The sequence below is a fragment of the Callorhinus ursinus genome, unplaced genomic scaffold, assembly GCF_003265705.2.
Source record: "Callorhinus ursinus isolate GAN/ISIS: 27379988/994484 unplaced genomic scaffold, GSC_fseal_2.0 scaffold5, whole genome shotgun sequence".
Taxonomy (NCBI): Eukaryota; Metazoa; Chordata; class Mammalia; order Carnivora; family Otariidae; genus Callorhinus; species Callorhinus ursinus.
In genome coordinates, this window is record NW_027397067.1 from 63,544,313 (window position 1) to 63,568,185 (window position 23,873).

The 23,873-nt window shown below is 42.4% G+C and overlaps 1 protein-coding gene across 6 annotated transcripts in view; it reads left to right on the forward strand.

Moving 5' to 3' along the window:
* Positions 1-10,447, forward strand: part of COL14A1 (collagen type XIV alpha 1 chain) — a 214,471-nt gene extending 204,024 nt beyond the window's left edge. For 5 of the 6 annotated variants that reach the window (XM_073893157.1, XM_073893158.1, XM_025871047.2 and 2 more), the window contains 3 exons: positions 5,950-6,027; positions 7,759-7,914; positions 9,564-10,447. In XM_073893157.1, coding sequence (XP_073749258.1) covers positions 5,950-6,027; positions 7,759-7,914; positions 9,564-9,643 — 314 coding nt within the window. In that variant the 3' untranslated portion in view covers positions 9,644-10,447. Of the gene's footprint in view, positions 1-5,949; positions 6,028-7,758; positions 7,915-8,734 lie in introns of all 6 variants that reach the window. The other variant, XM_073893159.1, reaches the window with a different exon arrangement.
* The last annotated feature ends 13,426 nt before the right edge of the window (positions 10,448-23,873 follow it).

Consider the following 23,873-nt stretch of genomic DNA (forward strand, 5'->3'; position numbering starts at 1 on the left):
TAGCTGTGCATCACTGCCTTTCCAAGCTCCCATGCCCCCCTGCTCCTGGGAAGGTTCAGCCAATGGGAGGCTTTAAGAAGGATTAGAGGGTTCGAACAGGGGAGAAGTCAGGATATTTCTCCCCTCACCCAATCCCTGGCGCCCCTGCAATTCTGGTTGTGTTGACAACCCTTACATAGCTCCTCCTCCCACTGGAAATCTCTCCCTCTGCTTCTAGATCCTACCAGAAGGTTCTAGGCTCTGGGCTCCAGTCACACCATTCCTTTCCATTTTCCCTATGCTCCTCAAGATGAGAGTGACTTCCCGCTCTTGCTAACTTATCAGTTGCCTCATCATCTTTAATTGGCTTCTCAGTCCTTCCATCACCCATGTAAACAAGTCCCTGGATTCAATTCTCTTTGCCTGAACAATCTAGAGTGCTTTGTCTTTCCCTGAGTCCTGAATTATACTGTCATAGTGGATGGGCAGTTATTTTATAAAAAAGACAATAAGAAGGGAAACTCTTGGCAATTGTTTGCAAAGTTTGTTTACATTGAAAACAATCACGTATTTTCCAGTCTTTGTCCTCTTAGCCGAGACCTTAGCCAAAACATGGAGTCCCACATGCTGGTACTAATGCTACAGGCCAAAAATGTGAAAATAGCAAACTCTGGAAATTGCACAAAGTATTTAGTGAATTATGTCCAATTAATCTGCCACCTTGTAGCTAGGTATCTGTCCAGTATTTTGCTTCTAGTAGGCATTCAGACATATTTTGAGTGGGAAGCAGACTGTGCTTGCCATTCATTGTCAGCATTTCCTAGGTAACAGACAATATAATAACATAGCTGAAGCTCTGTCTCACTGTTTCTGTGACTTTTTGGTACAGTTACAATGAAAGCATTGCCCGGGCTTTGCATATGTGCCTGGGCATAAATCCTGGGAGTTGCTCAAAATGTCTGGGATCAAGAGACTCACCGCGGTCCATGGAGTAGCATGAGGCTCCAGTGTGGAGTGCTTGGTGTGGTCAGAGGGCAGAGAAATGAGTAAAATTTCTCTATTCAGAGACCAACAGGCCAAAGAAAATAGGAAATGGACAACCAAGTGCCAGATCCTAGACATGTAGTTACTGGGAGCCGGAGAGAGCCACTAAACATCAACCCTGATCTTGCTCAGAGCAGAGGGAAAGAATGCCGACTGAGGGAAGTAGGCTGAGGAAATGTGATAGCCACAGGGCTGATTGCTGAGCATGGGGCCAGAGCAAATGTGCAGACTGACTCGGCGGGTAGCTCGGGAAGCCTCGACTGCAAAGAATAAGACAAGAAGTGCAGCCTGCTCACTTGGGATGAAAAGGCAGGGAGGACAGTGGTTCAGCGTCTGGGCTTCGTCACCATCCTGACGGGGTTGAAATCTTGGCTCTTTTACTTCCTAGCTAAGGGCAGCCCCCTTGGGGGTTAATAGTAGTGCCCGCCCTCTTGGTTCTTGTGAAACCTAAACGAGCTCACACATATCAAGCATCTAGCGTTCAGAATCTACTGAGTTCATTTATAGGCTTAGCTGATAAACTGGCCACATTCTTGGTTTGTCAAAGTCTGCAGTTGAACTTAGTATTTCATTCATTCATTCATCTGTTTGACACGTATTTCTTGAGTGCCTTAGTATGTGCCTGGAGCTGGGAATATAAATGGACAGGTCTCTGCCTTTGCAGACCAGTAAAAGAAAATATTGGAGGTTCAGTGTTAGGTTTATGGTAAGGGAGAATCAAGTAGCCCTGAAATGGTTTCTAATGAGACACTTAAAAAAGAATGAGTATGACAAAGGTGCCTCTCTGATGGGGGATGTTGGTGATGCATGTGTAGGGGCAGAGGGTATATGGGAAATCTCTGTACTTACCATTCAATATTGCTGTGAACCTAAAATCCCTCACAAAAAAATAAATTTATTAAAATATTTTTAAAAGAAAGAACAGATGAATGGATAGATAATCTCTCTGATTATCCTAAATATTTTTGGTAACAAAAAAAAACTAAAGATATTTTAATCTTATTTAAAATCATATTTTTGGAAAGCTAGATCTTCATTTATATCAGCTATGCTCAGTTTTCAGAAATGGCGGAAACTTAAACTTAATTGTGATCAATTATATTCATCTCTAAGAAACACTAGCAGCTGACACTGCTGCATGAGGAACTTGTTAGAAAAAGCAGTGTTCCCACAAGCCAGGCACGTGAAAGTAAAAAGCAAAGCTCCAGGGTGTAAGGAATTTTGTTTGTTGATCCTTCAAAGGCCAGGCTTGCTTTTAAGAGTCAGCTGCATGTTGGTGTAAACATGTAGTTCATTCAGTTAGGCTTCTAGAACTTACTGGGCCACCTACTATGTGTGAGGTTTGGCTTGGATCCGACACTAACAATAAAGAAGACATGATCCCTGCCGTCAGCAGGCTCGTAGTCTTAGGCTAAGTGAGCATGAGGACAAGCAATGCAGTGGGGTAGGTGCCAGAGGAGGCAAGGACAATATGGAATCAGAATTCATTTATTCATTTATTCATTCAGTAAGTAAGTAAGTAAATAAGTATCTGTAAGTTTCATACTATGTGGAAGATACCCTAGCCATGTCAGGGATACAGCCATGAATCAGATCCATAATCCCTGTCCTCTTGAATCCAGTAGGCTTCTGCTCATTATGGTTGCAGAGAAGCCTTAGCTGGGTCTTGAAGAATGAGAAGTATTTATGGAGACAGCCAATGTGAGACGGGTGTTCCAGAAGGAGAGGCATCCTGTGCACTCAGGAGTCCCAGTGCCTTTGTGGTGGGAATGCAGGCACTTGGCTCCGGGGACTCCATCTCAACAACAAATGGCTCCCACCTTCAGCCCTTACAAAGAGATTGACGAGAGAAGCCCTTAGTATGGGTGATGACAGCGTTTTGTCTGTAAAGAAGGACTATGCCCAGATTCCACTGCCCGCTGACATTTCATAAATGGGTGGACATTTCAGGACATTTCACTTCTTTCCTTTTAATCATGGCTTACAGGCTTATCAAAAGTATATGCAGATCTATGGGCGCCTGGGTGGCTCAGTCGGTTAAGCATCTGCCTTCGGCTCAGGTCATGATCCCACAGTCCTGGGATCGAGCCCCGCATCGGGCTCCCTGCTCCACGGGAGGCCTGCTTCTCCCTCTCCCACTGCCCCTGCTTGTGTTCCCTCTCTCGCTGTCTCACTCTCTGTCAAAAAATAAAATCTTAAAAAAAAAAAGTATATGCAGATCTATTTTTAGAGATCTGAGGTCTCTAAGCTTACCTTTTAATTTCAGTCCTCATCTTAAGCCCTTAATTATTGATTTTAACATGATTTTTTCATTCCAAGAAGATTTACAACCAAACTCAGTTGTCATGGACATGAATGTTTCTGCAGTCTCAGAACCATAAGTGAACACGTGGACGGATATTAATCTATTAGCCTATGTGTACTTGGAATAAATCCTCATTTCAAGGATAATAAAATCTAAAATTCTCTGTTAATGTAATTATATCCTTAGAATTTTTTCAAGACATTTTAAGGGGCTGGAATATTTTTGTGAGACTCTGCCTCTCTTACCTTGATTTGTAGTAGAGGTAATATCAAATGCCACTTGTTTTTCTCTACGTAACTAGAAAATTAAAACAACCAGAATCCCTACTCCCCGGTCTTCCCCACCTTTTGCTTTCTTAATGAAGAGGCAACGGGTAAGTCAAGAAACTCTTAACAGAGAGTTTTTCCTTTTTTTCTTTTTTTAAAGATTGTATTTATTTATTTGACACACACAGAGAGATTGATCACAAGCGGGGGTCGGGGGGCAGAGGGAGAGGGAGAGGCAGGCTTCCCGCTGAGCAAGGAGCCGGACGCGGGGCTCAATCCCAGGACCCTGGGATCATGACCTGAGCCAAAGGCAGACGCTTAATGGACTGAGCCACCCAGGCGCCCCAACAGAGAGTTTTTCCTAAGAGTACTTTCCCGCATGTCCTGTTCAGCCTCATCAACTGCATCTCCCACTTCGGAGAATCACTGAGAAGCCGTGTTGGTAATGTTGATCCTTGAGTATGGTAAGGTCATGGGAGGCCTCTGAGTCATCACACACTTAATCATGAGCAGCCTGCCATTAGTCATCTGTGTATTTTATTGTGTTCTAATTCTTTAAAAATTAGTGGTTCCCTGTGGGGAAAGTGACTCTCATTCAAACAGAAGAAGTTTCTGCTAAATTCCCAGACGCCTGGTGGAGTACATTTGCAACTGAAAGAACACCTACCAGCTGAAAAGTACTTATTCCAATTAGCTACTAAACTAATAGCTAAACTGGTAGCTAATTGGGTAATATCCAGTAGATGTACCCGAGGTGTTTTCTGTCTGGACAACTTGATAAGCAATTGAGTATTACGTGTTGATTAGTCTGAGTATGTTGTATGCTTTTTAAACTCAGATGAAATTGTATTTTTACTCTTGAGAAATTACTGTCTTCCTTATGGGTTCCTAAGACAAGAGTCAGACCCGAAACAGGAGGTCATCAGAGGCTCAGTGGTCAGTGTCCTGCTCTCCCCCTAAAGTCCTGGTCTCTTGTGAGCTCAGAAAATCCTCCTGAGACTAATGCAATAGGCATGGGTGTTGGGGAAGCATAGCAGGGGTGGGGCAGCCCTGAGGACCACTAACAAAGAAGGAGGACTTTTTCAAAGGTGCCAGATATACCTTGGCCCCAAAAGGAGGTCCCAAGGAACACAACAGCTACCAGCGTTCATATCAAGGGACAGTGGTGATGTGTGCCGTGTAGAAAAAAGTGCCAGTGGCTCACCAATCTTTTTTATTTTTTTCCCCCAACTATTCCCAGAGCAAATACTACATGAACGCCTTTCTTTCTGGAAGTTATAAACAAGACGTGAAAAGTGATTCTTTGCAAGGGCCGGAGTCCTGGCTCGTTGTGTCTCTTCATTTGTCTGTTGTGAATACGCACCGCCTTTAGGAAAAGGGAAAAGTTATTTGTCACTTTAAACATTTTAAATCACTGGCATGCCTACCACCTCTCAAATTGGTTATTGTCATTTATTTATGTTTCCTTCCAGGCTTAGCCAATTCACACATAATTTCTTTGTAAGTGTAAATCACATACAGATGCAATGCTGCGTTCTGCTACTTCAAAGCATTGTTGTACATGAAAAACAGGCACCAGAGACCTTCTGTGATGTGAGCTGGGGTAACCCGCCCCCCGCCCCCAGCTGATGCAACTCTCTCTGGGACGGGTGGGCCTCAGTATAGCATGTTCTCACCTGTCCGGCAATTTTGTGATAGGAGTTGTTTGGATGATGAGGTGGCAGAGTATATGTTTCTTAGGGTTTTTTTTTTTTTTTCCCTGAAAACGTATAGTTTGTTAATAGCACTGTAAATTATTCGGAATAAGGAATCTGCTCAGTGGAAAAGAAACATGAATAGGTTTAGATTTTTATGGGGCTGAATCAGCCAAATCAAACACAGGCTTTCCTGAAGCTTCCAAGTTTTTAATGGAAACTCACGCTCTTCAGAACTTTGCTGCCTAATTATAATTCATGCCTTTTGCAGATACATTACAGGGTGGACCGAAAGGAAAATGTTAGACATGTTCACTTGTGATTTCTGTTGTGTGACCGTGGAGTGCCAACTGCATATGTCGAATGGCCTGGTGTGTGTAAAAACACGGGCCAGATCCTGGCAGGCTGAACCCCTTCAGTAGGAAGGTGGATAGACTTACAGTATTGCAAATACAGACAGCATGCTCAGCTACAGAACCAGCCTTCTATATGTGGTTGTACATAATTCACAGTGTCAGAATTTAATTTAAAAGTCCCCTGGGAACCATAACCCCAAACCAGCCACATCATTATCTTTATAAGAGAGGTCTTTTTGAAAGATTTTGCCTAGATTTTATTTTAAGACTTTTTCTTTCTTTCCTTTTTTTTTTTTTTTAAACAGGTCTAACTGGTGTCAAGGGAGAAAAAGGAAATCCAGGCATTGGAACCCAAGGTCCAAGAGGCCCCCCCGGACCAGCAGGTAAATCTTCCTACCTAACAGGAAGCTGCAAGATGGAAATCCTAACACTTTTTATTTACTTGACATCACCGGTGAGGAGAATGGCCACATTACATCCATATTACATTGTATCTGACAGCAATGGCTGGGTTTCTCACTCATTTTATTGGAAAGCCAGTTTGTTAAGTGACGATCCTCCCAGTACAGAAGACTTAAAGGCTTCTACCATATTCTGGGATCCTATTGGCTTCATGAGTTAGGCTGTGCTAGGCTATGCTGTAGTAACAAATAATCCCAAATGCTTAGTAGATTGACACAATAAGGGTTTATTTTATACTTCCCCAAAGTTTGATGTGGGTAAGGTGGCCTTTCCCCCTTGCTGGAAAAACAGGCCTCCAGGAGAAAGATAAGGGAGGCACATCAGCTTTCACCTGCCTAAATGGACAATGACGTATATCACAGTGATGCATATTTCACTGCCTGGAACTAGCCAGTCTCTGTTGAGCCACATGGGAGGCTCCAAACACAGAGGGACACATGGATGTTTGATAAACACTCAGAGTTTCTGTCACCATGGCCTTCTTACTGGATGAGTTTCGTGTCAGTTTTGAGTTTTGTGTGTATTGCTTTGTGTTTTTACAATGGTCTCCAGACTATGATCCTCATTATTAGACTTGTAAGTTTGCAGTCCTGTTGGACATTTATAATCTGGTTGTAGCCACATCAAATCAAATAGTTTATAAATTTTTTCTTTCCAACCTAATAGTGATTTTGGGAAGTACTTTTCCTAGGAGGGATTCCTAATGGAAAAGATTCACTTTGAGCACAAATGCTCCTATCCTTAGAGCTTCTATGAGAGGCCGAGCTAGCATCACGTGTTATATAGAAAGGCTGGTTGGTGAGCGTTGACCGAATGGGACTGAACCTAATTAGAGCTGCAACACTTTTCAAATATAAGGTGATACTTGTTCCTCATTTTCATTTAGAACTAGAGTTGAAGAGTTCATTCCAACTAGAGTTGAAGAATCTCATTTTTAGTTGAAGAATGCCTTTTAAACACTATTGGAATCTAGACCTCAAAGCAAACATAAAAACACCCAGCCTGATAGACTTCCAAAAATCACAAAAATTTTCATCTCCCTCCTATTTTCACTCAATCTAAGTTCTCCATTGATATAAGGTAGCCTAAAGACATTTTGGATTAGTATTTTAGGGCTGATTTCAGACTTTGCCTTTTTCTCCTGTAGGATAATTTTTTTCACACTCAGGCTAATGTATTTCAATTACCCAGGGTCATAAGGCAGTACAGATTATGAGGCTGAGATTGAGTGAGTGTGTGTGTGTGTGTGTGTGTGTGTACGTACATGTGTGCCGCGTGTGCTTGTCTGCCCATACACTGCATTCGTAAGGAACTGCATTGGGAAACAGGAGCTCCATAAAGAAAGCCATGTTGACAGTGGTATGTATTTTTCCCTTTAATATCCAAGAGATGACAGAAAAGAATACATTTTGCTTTCCAGTTTCCTGAACTGATTGAAAGTATTCTCCAGGAGAATGTATGATTACAATATGATCCTCTGTCCAGCAAGTCCAGTTTAGGAACAAAAACTCAATGAGCAGAGAGAGGTATCTTATCCTAATTGTTAAGACATGTGAGCTGGCTTCTCTTAAGAGACTACCAAGAGTTTCCTTCTTACCATCCACTCTGTGATGGTCAAAGACCAACTGTTTTCCTTTGTGGGTGCTTCTTAGGACCTTCAGGGGAGAGTCGGCCAGGAAGCCCCGGGCCCCCCGGCTCTCCTGGGCCCAGGGGTCCACCTGGTCACTTGGGGGTGCCTGGACCACAGGGTCCTTCTGGCCAGCCTGGATACTGCGACGCTTCTTCGTGTTCTGCCTACGGGGTAGGAGGTAAGTGCCTCTCGTGGGCTTTCAGCAATGTTTCGCTACGATTAGAGCTATGTTGATGAGGGTGCGGTGAGCAGTAGATCAGTTATGGGAGGGAGGCAGAACTTGAATGCCTCATTACCTTAAATTATCCAGAGACCTCGTCTATAAAGTGCAAATTACTATCAAGGCTACCCCTTCAAAAACCTTAAGAGGAAAATGAAAATAACAACACAACTCAATCTTCCTTGTTTATAAATGGCGGTCCACACTAACTTGACTTCTGACCTCATATTTGGTCATCGGGGGACATGTTTGAACTTTCTGTGGGGGCCCTAATTCTGTGTTACTGCTGTGATGTGGTCGTGATGCCTGTCATATTTTACTCTTGTTTTGGAAAAGCCTAAAACTTACAACTTCCCCCTAATGCAGAGGGCCCCCTGGATACTTTTGGGTGACATTCTCCCCACCACATGGCCACCATTTTCAGTGACCAAAGATAGTCTTAAGAAGAAACAAGAGTGACCATGCCTGTCCCTGCCTCATTACTAACTCTGGGCCTGAGATTGTGAAAGATAATGCTTTCTAAAAACATCTGCAGCCTGCATGTTGGCGAGTTGTGCAATGGGACATTTTCTGACATAGTCACTCTTGGAAGCATCAAGAGAGATGTTCAGAGACTGCTTTGGGGCAATAAACTTCTTAGTCAAAGAATTTAAGTGTTCTGCTTTAGGAGAAATTTAACCTTATTTGCCAGAGGAACTGGTCAGAGTTTTGCTGATGTGTTTTTCTCTGTTCATCTCTTCCCTCCCTGTTCTCTCAAATCTCCCTGTCCCTTACTAAGATCTGATTCCTTACAATGATTACCAGCACTGAGGTGGAGCTGCTCCACTCCGATTCCATTGGCCTGGGCAATTGGCTACGGATCCAGAACTGTCCTGTTGACCCCCCCCCCGCCCCCAGCCCCTGCCCCTAACCATGGGCACTCCGCTTCCCTGCCTCACCTGCTTCTCCCCCTGCCCACTGTCACGTCTCTCGCCCTCCCCACTCCCGACACATACACTGATAATACTGGAAATTAACCAAATCACAAGTGTCCGTTGTAATAGAAACTGACTGCTCTGTATCAGCCTGGATGTCAGTATATGACTGTGCACCAAGAATTTATCCCCAGCTTTTCTGTGTGAAGGCTCAGTAATAGCTGTCTGAATGTGCCTTCTCCTCTTTGCTGTCCCCACACAAGATTGACAGGCACCTTTCTCCCTGACCATCCTCCTCTCCATCCTCCTCTGATGGCCTCCCTTCCTGACTGTCCCCCTGTGATGGGTTTCTAACATGAGATCAGTTTTAAACATTTATTTTTCTGTTATAATTCTGCTGAGATTCAGGGTTCCTTTTGTAAATAAAACACATATTATTTAAGCAGTTGGCCGTGATTCTAGTTTTCTAACCATTTCTGTAACGGATCTGTCCCTTCTTTGCTAACCATGTGAAACCTCGCGGGGAAGGTGCAAGCGGCATGGTGGGTCAGGGAAGCTACTCCTTTCCACCCGAGCAGGCTTTCTCTCTCGTGTATTGACCAAATCTGTGTCTCTTATGGACCTGTGTGAGGGGAGAATATCAATTTACGGTTCCTGGTCCTATCAAGTCCCCACCCCACTCTTCCTCTCTAGCTCCCCATCCCGATCAACCGGAATTCACTCCTGTCCAAGATGAGCTAGAAGCCATGGAACTGTGGGGCTCGGGCATCTGATCGCCTCAGGACAAATTCGAAGACCAACCGCAAGAACTCTTAGAGAAACTTATTCAAGAAGAATGTCATTATGTGGTTTGTATGCTACCTTTGGGGGGCTTGTCTCAGCAGCCTAAATCTCCTCCTTGGACATTGCTAATATTGGCATTATTAGCAAAAAAAAATTATATTTAAAAAAATCCCCTTAATCTATGACACCACAGGATTTATTTTTCTTTGTTATTTTAAATGGCATGCCAGATGATTTGTTTTTCCAGAGAAGAGTGCTCAAAGGAAAATTGGCACACACAAAAAAATTGAACTCTGGAATCTTTTCTGTATTAGATGATCTCAAGTCCTAAAATGCATCAAGACAGCTATGATTGTATTCAAAGGAAATGGGGCCCTCGCAGAATAAGAATTTAAAGAGATTCAAAGATTATGCCATTTATCCCTATCTCCTCCGGCCTTGCTGAAAAGAAAAAGGGATATTATTAGAGAAACTACCTCTTGATTAACTGATCTGCCCAGCTCTGAGATCACGTGGTACCTCATTTCACTGGTGTCTAAGAATATGTATCAGAATATAACCTTTCTGAATTTGGTGATTTTAAAAATAGATTTAGTTTTTTCAGTGGTTTGACATGTAAAACAGTGACTTTCCACCAGTTCTGATGCAAAGAGATCCAATTTTGATGAACGACTTATCCAGCAGTATTCCAAGGCTTGCCCTCTTTATCTACATGGATTCCTTTGTACATGCAGATAAGTTTTTTGCAAACCCATTTCCATTCTCTTTTATAAGCAAATAAAAATTTAAAACAACGTATGTGGATTCTTTTTATTGCATTTCTAAATGTCACCTTAAACTTCTGTCTTAGCTGAGTTTTAACCAGAAAAGCAACAGTTGGCTTCCTTTAGACAGGCATTCAAATTTTCATTCATTCATTCATTCATTCATTCATTCATTTACTCATTCATCCTGTGTAGTAAGAAGCTTAACAGAAGAAGCAGTTGATATGGGCCTAAGAGACTGGTAGAATTTTTTTTTTGGATGGATAGATGAGGGAACATTAGTAATGTTTTATTTATTTGTTTTATTTATTTATTTGTTTTATTTATTTGAGAGAGAGAGAAGGAGCATGGGGAGGGGCCGAGGGAGAAGGAGAAGCAGACTCCCGGCTGAGCAGGGAGCCCGATGTGGGGCTCGATCCTGGGACTCCGGGATCATGACCCGAGCTGAAAGCAGATGCTCAGCTGACTAAGCCACCCAGGCACCCCAACACTGGTAGAATTTTATCATTCATTTAAAACCCCCAAGAAAACGTAAGACTGGGGCTAAATAAATGTTCACCGATAGTTTACCAACAGTTGACTAAAGAGCCATCTTTCTTCTGGTATTAAGAACGGTCTGAAAAACTCTAGAAAGGAAGAAAAGATATGAGATTGAACCTAACAGACTCTAACACCTGAACTATAATATATCTTTTGCTCACAAAGGACAAATCTAGGCGTTTGAAAAAGATTTCAGTTCTATTATTTGCTTGTTGAAAATAAAATGGAAGAGAGTCATAAACTTAGTGTATGCTCTTTTCCTGTATCATCTCCCTAGTAACAGCGAATTTTAAAAAGTAGAGATGGGGTCATTTATAATGAGAAGTTGGATTCTTCCTAGATCAGTAAGGTCTTTCGACCTTCTTTGGTTTCCTTCACCAAACAGATCTGATTTAAGACCTCTCCAGCCAAAGGATTCAAACAGTAAGTTCTACTTACGTGCCTTTGGGGATCAAGGCAAAGAGTTTTTTGGTGCCTTTGCGAGAAATGAAAGAAGACCGTGAGCAGATAACCAACAGCTGTTTCCTTTTAGTTATGGCAAATCATTCCACATGTAGGAAGCAGGACTGATGAGAAAGAAAGCTTGCACAAGGTTGATCAGAATGACTTGACCCAGAATCACCTAAGAGAACTCCTCTGTAAATGACTAGGGTATGTCATTAGTCACTTCATATCTTTGTATCAGATTTCTTAGTCCTTTAACAGGTGAGTAGAGAGAATATTCTGTGTGCTTGGCTCTTGGAAACGCATAGTCTAATATCGTGCCACTAAGAGGACTCTCAGAGTCTGTAATAAATGGTGACGTATAAACCACCGGCGGTTCTAATCCATTCATATCATTCTTGAGTTGTGCAGATACGCTTGGCTTTGATTTCACTTGATGGTCTAAATCTGTTTAAGTTACAGGAAGGTTCCATTAGTTTGGAAGTGTCATCACTTGGACCCAGTATTTCAGATTTTTATTGAGTGAAAACTCAGATTCAGGACTTTTGTGGTTACAATAAATTGCCTTGTGAAAAGCTGATTGTGAGTTGCATTTTTATTGACTTACCTATTTTGGCAGGAATATACTTATATCTTAATTTATAGTTTATCCTGTTTCTGAAAGTAAGAAAGCATCATCCCATATAAAGAAAAACATTACTTTTCAGAATTCTCATCACTTCTGTTAGAAACTCTCAATGTCTTTGGGGAATAGTCATTTTAGGGTAGTGTCTTATATTCAGGAAAACCTCATTTTAATTGCAGGACGACCCTCCCTCTTTTTTCCTACTTCCTCTGCCCCTCTCCATCCTCTCATAACTAATCTTGCTGTATACTAGGAACTGTTTCATTCTTAGGATAAAAACGTGAATAAGAGAAATGTGGGCTTATCCTCATGAAGCTTCCTCTCTAGTGCTAGAAAAGACAGGAAAGGAGTGAGTAAACAAGCAAGATTCATCTCCAATTGTGTCGGATAGTATGAAAGACACAGGAAAATTGCTGAGAATGGAATATGAAGAGGATATAAAGGCGCATCTGTTTCCATCTGGGTGGACAGAGATGGCCTCTCTGAGGGGCTGATGTTTCAGTTGAGACATGAAGATAAGAAGAGGCATGGAAGGAGAATCCAAGCCCAGATCTTGTCAAATACAAAGGCCCTTTGTCAGGAAGGTGCTTGTTCATGTTCAAGGAGCTAAAAGGCCAGTGTGGCCGGGGAGTGAACAGGATAAGGCTGGAGACCATAGCAATGTAGGCAATGTACCAATTAACGATTTAGATTTCGAGTCTGTCACTAGCTTAAAACATACCCCTGATCATGTCACTCCTCTGCTCCATCAATTTTTTCTCATGGAACTTAAAATCTCAATCACCAGCTGGAATCCTGCCTACATTGCTGTGGTCTCCAGCCTTATCTTGTCTCAGAAGGAAGCAGTGTGGAACAATGAGCCAGGACATGGAGGACAGTTTCCCTGCTCTCTTGTGTAACCAAGAAATAGATGCATATTGTGTTAGGCTCTTGAGACATTAGGAACTGGAAGAGCCACATTGCTGGAATTCTCTTCTGAAGCTGTCATTAAGCAGTTACTCCAGGCCAGGTCTACTCCAAAGTCTTTAAAGTTGAACCAGTGAGGTTGGGTTGTACTATGCTGCGGTAACAACAATTTCTTTGACACTTCCATATCAGCATGTACCTCCATGATTGCCATGAGAAGAGAAGAGAGGCCATGGAGAACCATCTCCCCCAGCTTCCTCCAGAAGTGACACACGTTACTTCCACTCACATTTTGTTGATCTATGTAAATCGCATGAGCCCACTGAACATCACAGGGGTGAAGAAGTACAATATTCCCACATGCTAGGAAGCAGAAGAGAACCAGAAATATTGGTGAGAAGCAATAAAAGCTACTCCTTAGGTTTAGTTCATTTGATCATCACAGCAACCAACGAGCTAGTTCACTATTGTCTTAATTGTCCTGCTGAAGAGACAGCAGCACAGAAAAGTTAGGTTACCTACCTGAGAACACACAGCTAGAAATCAAATGTAGACATTCTGACTCAAAGTATCCACTCTTAATCTCTAGGCTACTCTGCCTCACATATTGGTAACTCTTACATTTTAATGGCAAAAAGGGATGGTGATGGGGCTTATTCAGGTATGAATTCCTGGACCCTGAGGAATGCCCAAAGATTGTGCTTCAGTTGTCTGGATTGGAAACTCTGCGTTTTTTTTTTGTTGTTTTTTTTTTTAACCAAGCACCTCAGTGAACTACAGTTTGAGAAACACTAATTTGAGATCATTTTGGTTGCACAGTGGAGAATGGATTGGTTGGAGGAGATCACAGTAGATGAGGGAACATTAGTAATACTATTGTCATGGTCTGATGAAGGCTTGTGAAGGACTGAACCGAAGTGGTGGATTTGACAGGATTCATTAGAAATGGAGACGAAGAGAGGAACGTGACTGGGATAATCCAGGTGTCTGGCATAAGCGACTGGGCGATGGAGACACATCTGTCCCTCCCAGAATCACGGATTTGGGGCAGGGACGTCGAAAAGTTCAGTTTCAGAGATAAACTGAGTGTGAGGTGCTAAGTAGGTGATTTGGAGCTTCGAGAGTAATCCAGGTCAGAGACATAAAGTTAAGAGTCATGTGCATGTAGGTAGCATTTAAAGGCCACAGGAATAAACGAGATCCCCTGGAGATTTTTCCTCTTCTCTCCCTCTTTCATTTTTGTTTCCACGGATTCTTCAACCTGTTTTTTTTTCCTATTTTATTTTGAAATGTATCTTTCAGCCGAGTAGTCTCCAAACTACAGCCATAATGAACTAGTTCCAAAACCCTTAATGCATGTTCTTTCTTATTTCCCTATCTTTGACCTGCTTGCCTTTTTTTTTCCCATTTGGAAAGCCCTTTTCTGCCCCACCTCAGTTTAAATGACCCACTTATATTTATATTCAACCTCTAAAACTCACCCGGGTTCCTCTTACTATATGAAGTCTTCCCTGAACCCCACCACAACCACCTGGACAACCATGACACCACAGTCCCCTTTTCTAGTTAGTTCTTTAACCTCTGTGTCCCCATATTATTTGTGTGCATTCTTTAGGAGTTCTCCAACTGCCCACAGTGTGCTTAGCATTGAAGGCTGCTCAGTAAATGCTTGTAGAATCATTTCATCCTGGCACAGTTTCATTTATAACCTGTCCGCAGTCGGAAGGGTTTTCTCTATATATTAGCCATTATATTTGGGAGACAGGAATAATGCCTAGGAACAAATGATCAGCTTCTCTAGGCACTTGCAAAATGAGATCTATTAAGTATTGCAGAATGTGAGGAAGAGGTATATAAATCATGTCTTCCTATAAATCTAGTTATTCATGGGCTCATGTACCCACCCATCTTTCTGTGCATGCCTGAATGCATCCATCAGATTTGTAATTAGGATCTGCTGTGGGTTCAGCCATGAATTGGGGTGATGAAGAAGAAAAGATGAATACAGAGTCATAGGAGCTTCCTCACTTCCTGCTGGAATTGGAAATGGGTGAGGTCATTTGTACCAGATTGTGGAAGATCTATCCCAGGCTAAAATGTTCAGATTTCTGCCTGACGGCAGTAGGAAACCACTGGGTATCTAAGCAAAGGAGCTTCTTTCTTACCTTACGTTAAGTTGATTTTCACAAGTTAAGCTAAAGATTCCCTTTTTACAAAGGCTCAAACACATAAGGTAATAACACATCCAATGTTACACGAATACATAGAAAAGGCGAAGAAGGGTTTCCAATTCTGGTTGCTGCCATAGCTCATGGCCCCTTCCCTGTGTGTACTGTGCTGCCAGTTTCTGTAGGTCAGAAGGCGAGGGCCGGCCCCACAGCCCTGCAGTGGGGAATAGGAGTAGGGGCCTGATGAGCAGAACTTGATGATGGATGGGATGAGGGGGGGTGGGGAGGTCACAGGCAGAAGGTAAGAAGAGCTTCAAGATTTCAATTTTGGGAGATGGAGCGAATGGTGATATCACTAAGTGAGCTAGAAACTTGAGGAGGAAGAGAGAATTACTTTAGTATGGCACACTGGTTTTTGAGGTTTTTCTGCTTTTTCCAGAGTAAGTACAATATGAGCAGACAATGGGGACTTCAGAAGGCCGAAACAGGGTGGGATGATTGGGGATGACTAATTTAAACTACAACAGCCGGGCAGGACTTAATCTCTCTGGGCCATCCCCAACAGAAGGGCTGTTCAGATGTAGAGTGGAGGTTTCCAAGGTGTGAACCAAAATATTTGGTTTAAAAAAAATCATAACATCTTATTCTGATTTGATGTGGCCTTGGAAACACTGGCATAAAAGGTTCATTTGTGCTAGACAAGCTCAGAGTTCAGAGAATTCCTTTGCTGCAAAGTCCTGGTTCTTCTAGACTCTTTAGAATGATTCTGTCACTAAGAAAAATTAACCACATGAATAAACGTGCAATATTTTTACATTATGTATCAGACTGAGTAATTTGCTTACACATGTGGCTGACACAAGATATTCAACTGTATTGTTAGATGAAAAAAGCAAATTGCTGAACAGTATGGATGATATTTATCTATTATTCTGCTCTCATCTATCCATAATGAAAGATTGTGGTGAATAAACTGAATAAACTCCAGACGCCTAACCGTGGTTATCTCCTGTGTTTGCGGGAATTGCAGGGAACTTTCCGTTTTTTAAGTAAAGTATTAATTTCACCAAAATGCTGACTTTTGACATTTCTGTATTGCATGAAAACATCGTGCAAAAAACATGTGCTCTCAGAATCTTAATACTTTACAGGAAAATCACAAAAGATTTTAAAATAAAATTCTGCTTTATAAAGACTTTACCTTCTTAATATCCTTGTCATAACTAATGACTTGGAATAAATGAAGAAAAGTGAGTCATTTTTAGGATATTTAGAAAGATCGTAGGCAACGATAATTTTAAAAGCAGAACAAAAGGGGCAGGAGGTTAAATGCATCACCAGGAGTGGTGGACTGATTTGCTTGTTTTGGTAGCATTTGTAAATGCATAAACGTTGGTAATGATTTATTTTTTTCTCTGTATCTTGCTAAGTAATAAAAAACACATGCTGGCTGACTTACCATATTTTGTTAGTTGTTTGTTTCTTTGTTTAGTTGCATTTTATCTCACTGATTAGAAAAGACCCATGACCCATGTGGTGAAATTCAGCTTCATTAACTTAAGTTTAAAAGAAATTTTATAATGAAATCCAGAGAAGTAAACATACCTTTTTTTTTCATATCTAAAATGAATGTTGTATGGTAACAAAGCATGTGAGGACTTTAATAGGCCCACAGTGAGCACGACAGCAAAGGGAAGTGTAATTACTGAAGACATTTATCTCCATTTTTCATTCTCCTGTCATCTGGCCCAAATCAGTGAATCCTGATGAAATTGTATCCCTGTTATGCACTAAAAACTATGTCACAAAATCATTAACCAGCTCAGCTTTCATTGTGAGGAGTCATTTTTATTTGAATGTGTCACTGACTAGATGTATTGAAGAGAAGTCAGTTATTAGAAAATTCACGTATTTTCACTTTACCTGTCCTTTCTCACGTCCTGCTCACATTATGCCTGTGAACTGGCAAGTTTGGAGGCCGACAGGATTCGACTTCCCAAATTGAGTTCTTTTTATGCACGTGCCAGCTATCCAATTTGGACACCCCAAGTAGAAGGCCAGCTAACTAACTCTTCCATGTCCGCTGGCTGCCTGCTCGTGTCCTTGGAGCGTTGCCAACGGGTTCTATCTGATTCCACTGTCAAGTATGAGCATGGTTTATCAAACCAGGACAGAGCCACAGCTCTCGTGACTGAGAGCAATGGAAAAGTTAGAAAAAATGGATATGACTCAAAAGCCGGTTGTGCAGGGAGTAATAACAGTCTGTCCACATTCTACAGCTTTGGGGATGTTTACTTTTCTTCTCCTGAAATATCTACCATTCTGTATCTGGGTGTTTTCTAAAGGAATTGGAAATATACCTGTATGGGTAAAGATAGCGTTCAAGGATGGGGAGGGATCAAAGGGGCCATGAACCCAGTAGCTTGGCAGTGTGACTTTTATTGGAAATAGGCTGATGGCTTCTATTGTTATATTTCTAGACAGCTGAACAATGATGTTTATGGTTACCAGGAAGACTGTGGCTTGGACACCGTTTTTGAATCTTGACATTTATTTGGTTTTTGAATTTTTATTCCTATCAAACAGGCCCTGACTACAGCAAAGGCAGGTGTGTTTGGAAGCAATCACCTGCTTTGTTACTTGTTAGGGATTATATTATCTTGGACTTGTTGTCCATACATTCTTTCCTTAACTGATGAAAGTCTAGATTCCTTACCTTCCTGACTCCAGTATCACCAAAGAGACACTTCAATCTGGTGTACCGATAATTTCCTATTGGCTTCGATGTTAGAGACTAGCTAGCTTCCGCTAAAACTATATTCTCTTCTTCTTGAATGCAAAGTAGATTTTTATTGCCCAGACCCCCTCAGTATGGCTATATAACATGTTCTCAACCAATGAAATATATATGTGACTTCGGAGTCAAGGAAGTTCAGATGTGTGTGTGTGTGTGTGTGTGTGTTTTGTTTACTTGCTTTTTTCCCCATTTGCTACCTGAATGCTGAGGACTACAGGGTCTTTTAGGAGGCTGGGGTCATAAGATGGAAGGTGTTTGGGTTCCAGAATGACTTTGCAAAAGGCCAGTGACTGATTAGGAACATCTGCATTACATTGTTACATGACCAAGAAATAAACTTTTATAGAGTAACAACAGCCCAGAAATATGTGTGTGTGTTATATTAGCTAACCTTATTGTAACTAATATAGCTGCCATTACTCATGCAACAAATATTTATTATAGACTGTGGGCCTGTTATGTGCCAGACACTCTTTTAGAGATTTCCATGAGCCACACACTGTGTTAGGTGCTGGGATACACAAAAGAAATGACACATTCTCTGCCTTCAGTAAGCTCAGCTCATCAATGGAGCAATAAGCAATTATAACACAATAAAACAATGGTTATATTGGATGTAGTGCATGGGACAGAGATAGCAAGGGAGAAGAAATACTTAAGAATGCCTGGAAAGAACAGATGTATGAGCATTGGTGGAAATGGGATTGGTAGAGAATAATTGAAGAGAGTTTATTCCATGGCATAGAGGCATGAGGACATGCTTGTTTGGCAATTACCAATGGTTAAGGAGGACTGAAATGTAAAGTCCTACAATAGAAGTAGATGGAGATGAGAATGGAGAGGTGGGCTTACAAAACTCTGACAGAGTCTTATAGGCCTTACTAAGGTGTGTGGATTTTAAGCCAGGTGATGGGGAATCCCCAAAGTATTTTGGTTTGGGAGTGATATGAAGAAACCTCTACGTTAGAAGTATCTCTTTGGCTTCAATGTAAGGATGGATTTTGGTATGTGTTGGCTTGAGTTCTTTTGGATGAAACAAGGATTTCAGGGCGGGTAGTTTATTTGGGAGGTGATCTAAAGAAATAGCAATGAAGAGTGTGCAAATGAGACAGGGAACAAGGGAAAGCCAATATAAAAATAGATAATCAGGATCATTGCTGTAGGCTGCGGGGATTCAGTTCCTTCATGTCCTTTGAGGAGTGAGAGACTGCTTTCTACAACTGTCTCCAGAGGGTGGGAGGCTGAAGCTTTCCTCCTCCGACTCCCTGTCTCCCATTGGTTGAGCCTTGGTTTTGGGGATATTAACTTCTAATTTCGGGGACTGTCTTTGCATGACAGTACTATGAGACAGAAAGTAGAAGTTCCTAGCATACGCATGAGATAGGACGCTGCCAGCAGGGTTGAGTCTGAGCTCACAGAACTATCCACCACAACTCTGGCTAAGCCATAGGTGAGCAGAAGGGATATGTAATAGGAGGAGAGGAATGTGAGTCCGGGAGACTAGTTAGGAACCATTGCGATTTGCCCAAGTTATTACATACATTTGGACTATGGGAATGTGTTTATGGCGCAACGACGACATATCCCTGGAGTATTTCAGGCACATGGAATACATCAACAAGACTGATGCACAAAAATCGCTCTCTCATTTGAGCTTGTATTCTAGTGCGAATGATAGAAAATAAATAATAAACCTAATAAGTAAGTAAATGACACACACACACACACACACACACACACACACACACAGGAAGAATGTGTTATGGAAAAGTAATGGCAACAGGATTGAAGGAGCTGCGGGCGAGAAGGAAGAGGGCCATGGTTTTAAAGAAGGTGGTCAGAGCAGGCCTTCTGAGTCTTTGAGCAAAGACCTGAAGGACAGGGAGGGGTGAGCCACGGAGAGCCTCCACGGCAGTGGAAATGGCAAGAGCATAGGCCCTTGGTGGGAAGATGCCTGAGGTATTCCGGAGGCAGTAAAGACGTTAGCATGGCCAAGCAGAAGGAGCAGAAGAAGAATTGCAGGAGATAAGATGAGAGCGGTCCCTGGGGGCCACATTACATACTGGCCTGTGGGCCGTGGTATAAATGTTGGCTTTTATTCCGAGATAAATGGAAAGTGTGGAGGTCATTTGAAACCTTCAAGAAGCAATTTTGGTAGAATGGCGGGGGCAAAGGCTTGAGAGAATTGAAGAGAAAAAGAGGGGCTAAAAAAATGGAGAGAACAAGTATATTCCACTCTTTGGATGAGTCTTGGTGCAAAAAGGAGCAAAGAAATAGGGGAGTATGTGGTGCAAAAAGAGGGGTCAAGAAAAACTTTTTTTTTTTTTAACTCCCTTAAGAAGACTCAAATTTGTTTCATTCTTTTTCTTATTTCACTGTCGTGGCATACTGGGGTAAGGGAAGCCACAGGTGAGTGCCCAAAGTTTTGGTTAAAGGGTCAAAGTGGATCACCTCTTTCTTTCCCACTCGATTCAATCTGTCAAAATTCCTGCTAACTCTGGCTTAAAAACCACAGAAGCCAACCTCTTCTTTCCTTTGCATATTGGGTAAATTGTATATAAAATATAAATATATAAAATATCCACTTCCCCGCCCACTTCCACTATCTCCAAGGTAGCAAAATACCTCCCAATCCCTTGACTCTGCCTTGGAAGACATCAACCAGCATGACACACAAGCATGACACGCACTGGATGTCCCCGCACATCACACAAGCGGATGTTTGAAATTTGCTTGCATGGTTAGGCTTGCTTTCTTGTGTTTGTCTTTCACTGTGAGAATGTGCCTCATGCCCCCAGTAGCCACTGGCCCAAGGACGGCCAGAGACGTGTGGAAGAGACCCAGACCCAAACTGTTGCTTGAAAGCAAACCCAGTTCCAGTTGGCTGAACTCCAGCCGACTTGCACACACATGAAAGGAAAAAAAAAAATGATCACTTTGGAGTGGTGGTGTGCAAAAGGGTTGTGGCAATAGCTCAGAGATCTCATACTTAACACCTACGAATATAACTTTGTATGACCTCTCTCTAGGTAACGTATTCTGTCGGCTGTCCGCACCCCTTCACTAGAATGTAGACTTCAGTGTGAAACTGACACCCATTCCAATGTGTGCTTTTTCTTTAACAACTCAAGTAACGAACTCCATTCTCTGTGGACACTGATCGTGTCCCACAGATTCAACTCAATTCTGGAGACAGATTCTGGAGACAGTCAGATCCTACAGGCTAAGGGCTCAGTCCCCCACTCAATACCAACAAAAATCCAGGTTGTCACCTGTGCCTCCTGACTGGCTATAAATCAGACGTTCCCACGCCTCCCTCCTTGGGTTTGATTACTTTGCTAAAGCAGCTCATAGAAGTCAGGCAGCCCATTGACTCACTAGACCACCAGCTTATTACGAAGGGTATTAAAAGGATACGAATCAACAGCTCCATGAAGTGACACATAGGGTGAGGTCCCAAACACAAGAGCTTCTGTCCCCATGGGGTTTGGGGCCCGGCATGTCGACGTGTGGATGTATTTTGGTTCACCAACCTGGAAGCTCTCAGAACCCTGACCTTTTGGCGTTTTACAGAGGCTTTATTACAGAGGCATGACTGATTAACTCACTGGCCACTGGTGATTTATTCAACCTCCAGTCCCTCTCTCTTCCCTGGAGGTCGGGGTGGGACTGAAGGCTCCAATCCTCTACTCTGTGGCTGGTTCTGGCAACCAGTCCCCATCCTTAGGTGCGATCCCAAAGTCATCTCATTAATATAACAAAATACATCTTTACCACTTTCATCAGTTAGGAAATTCCAAGAGTTTTAGCTCTGTGCCAGAAACAGGATGAAGACCAAATATATACATTTCTTATTATAAATCACAATAGCACACCATGATAGCAGGAAACTTATTCCCATATCTATTTCAAGCACCTAGAATAGTTTCTGGAACATAAATATTGGTTGAATGACTGAATGAAATAGAGCAGCTGATCCTTTGTTAATATAGACTGGAGAGCCAGCTGATTAGTCATCGCTTCCAAGGTTTAGACTTCGGGGTCCAATTTTCTGAAGGTTACACATATTCACATTTCTCCTGATTTACTGACTCTACATATACACGGTGCTGGTAACAGTGCATAATAATGAAATAACTGGCAATATTTTTCTCACAAGTTGAAAAATATTTTATTTGGATTTTGTGAATTTGCCAAAAAGTCAGACAGTTGCTTATATTATACTCAAAATTTTAAATTTTTAAAATTAAAATTTAAATTTAAATTCTAAATACCAAGACCCTTTTGAGTTTTGTGATTGCGGAAGATGTCGGATGGCATCATCATTTCAGAGTGGTGATTCATGATTTAATATAGGCTGACAAGCTGGAGCCCCACAACAGCAACCTATAAAGCACAGGTGTCGCACTTGAAACAGTAGGGTCTTCTAGGGGCCTCTGTTTGCAAGGCTTTAATGAGTATTACCTTTGGACTTGAGAAGTGAGGGCAGTAAAAGCAAAGTTAAGCCTTGAAATAAAGATCTGTTTGAAATCAAAGGGTTTCTCGTGGACCAAATGGCACAGATACAAATGCGTGTCTCCTTCTGAGGTCCTGTTTATGCTGTCTTCGTGTGGAAAATACATCCTAAACCTTCCTGGCGGCCAGCCTACTAGAAGTTGGGGCGTGTGTGGGGCACCCGTCTGTTTTACCAGTAGCTGATCTCAGATTTACATGCTTCTAAGCTGAAGCCCCGAGCTGTCAGGATGCTGCAAAACTATTCAACTCTCTTATTTCAGATTTTGGGGCAGAGAGAGAAGATACCATTTCTCTGTAAGAGCCTGTATTTAAGTTGAAATGTAGCCTTCGTGTCGGTCTTGGAAAGATCATACGTTCTTAAATAGGGTTCTATCCAATTCAAACTCAGCATTGTGGAGCTTGGCAGCAGAACCCCTCCTGGGGCTCGAAGGCTTTGCAGATTCAGAACTTGCTACCTGTTCCGCTGGGAAGTTTTCAGCCAGGAAGAACAGTGGACAGTTAGTGTTGTTCTTGGCTACATGTGGTACTCAGCCCCTTCAACAGGAGAGAAGGTCAGAAAACAAATCACGCAGCAAAAAAAAAAAAAGGATGGGTTCACAAGCACAGCGACAGTGTCTGGGTGCAGCTAGCAGGGAATTCGCAACAGAGGAGGAAGGAACTATGGTGGGAATCTGGTCACGGCCTTTTGCATGTTTTTTAAACCTCCTTCATCTAAATTAAACCTTACAGGTAAAACAAAATTCTGCTTTGCAATCACTTTTAAAGATGGCAACATTGCTTCATTATCACAATCCTCGCCTCTGGGTCAGCACGTGGCCCGGTCTGTCCACACCAAGGGGCATTATCAGTCTCACCGGCCCTAGTTCTTTGTATTTGCTTTGTAAATTTGGAGTAGGAATTAGGACAGGCAAGAAAAGGATTGCATTCTGGGCAACGATGCCTTTACAAGGCCCGCTGTAGAACCTAGCTTTGGGTTGGTTCGCCTGTGAGGTGCTGGCGGAAGCCGGGGGACGGCCCCGCCTGCAGAGGAGGGCAGGCCACCACGCCTACGAAGGAGGCCTTCCAGTGAGACGCTCCCAACTCGGGCTCAGACGCGACAAGGAGATGGCACTGGACTTCAGCACAGTATCTCCCGTGTGGCCACCTTCTGCTGGCGTTGGGCGAGGGTGACCTCTTAGGGCCCCTCAAGAGTCAGCCTGACAGAAGGAGGTGCCAAACCAGCGATTACAGTGGGTACAGCCATCTGCCGTGTAACACGGCATACGCGGTCCTAAAAAAAAATAATCCCTGGATGGTGGAAGTTTGCACTCCCAAAATAACAGGGATTATGGGAAAAGGGGAGTTGGGGCAGGAAGCTCAGACCTTGTACCATCTTGGGATACAAGAAAACTATCATAATTTTAAACGTAACTTCCTAATAAACATGATAGTAAATATAGAATGTTGTTTTGACAAGACATG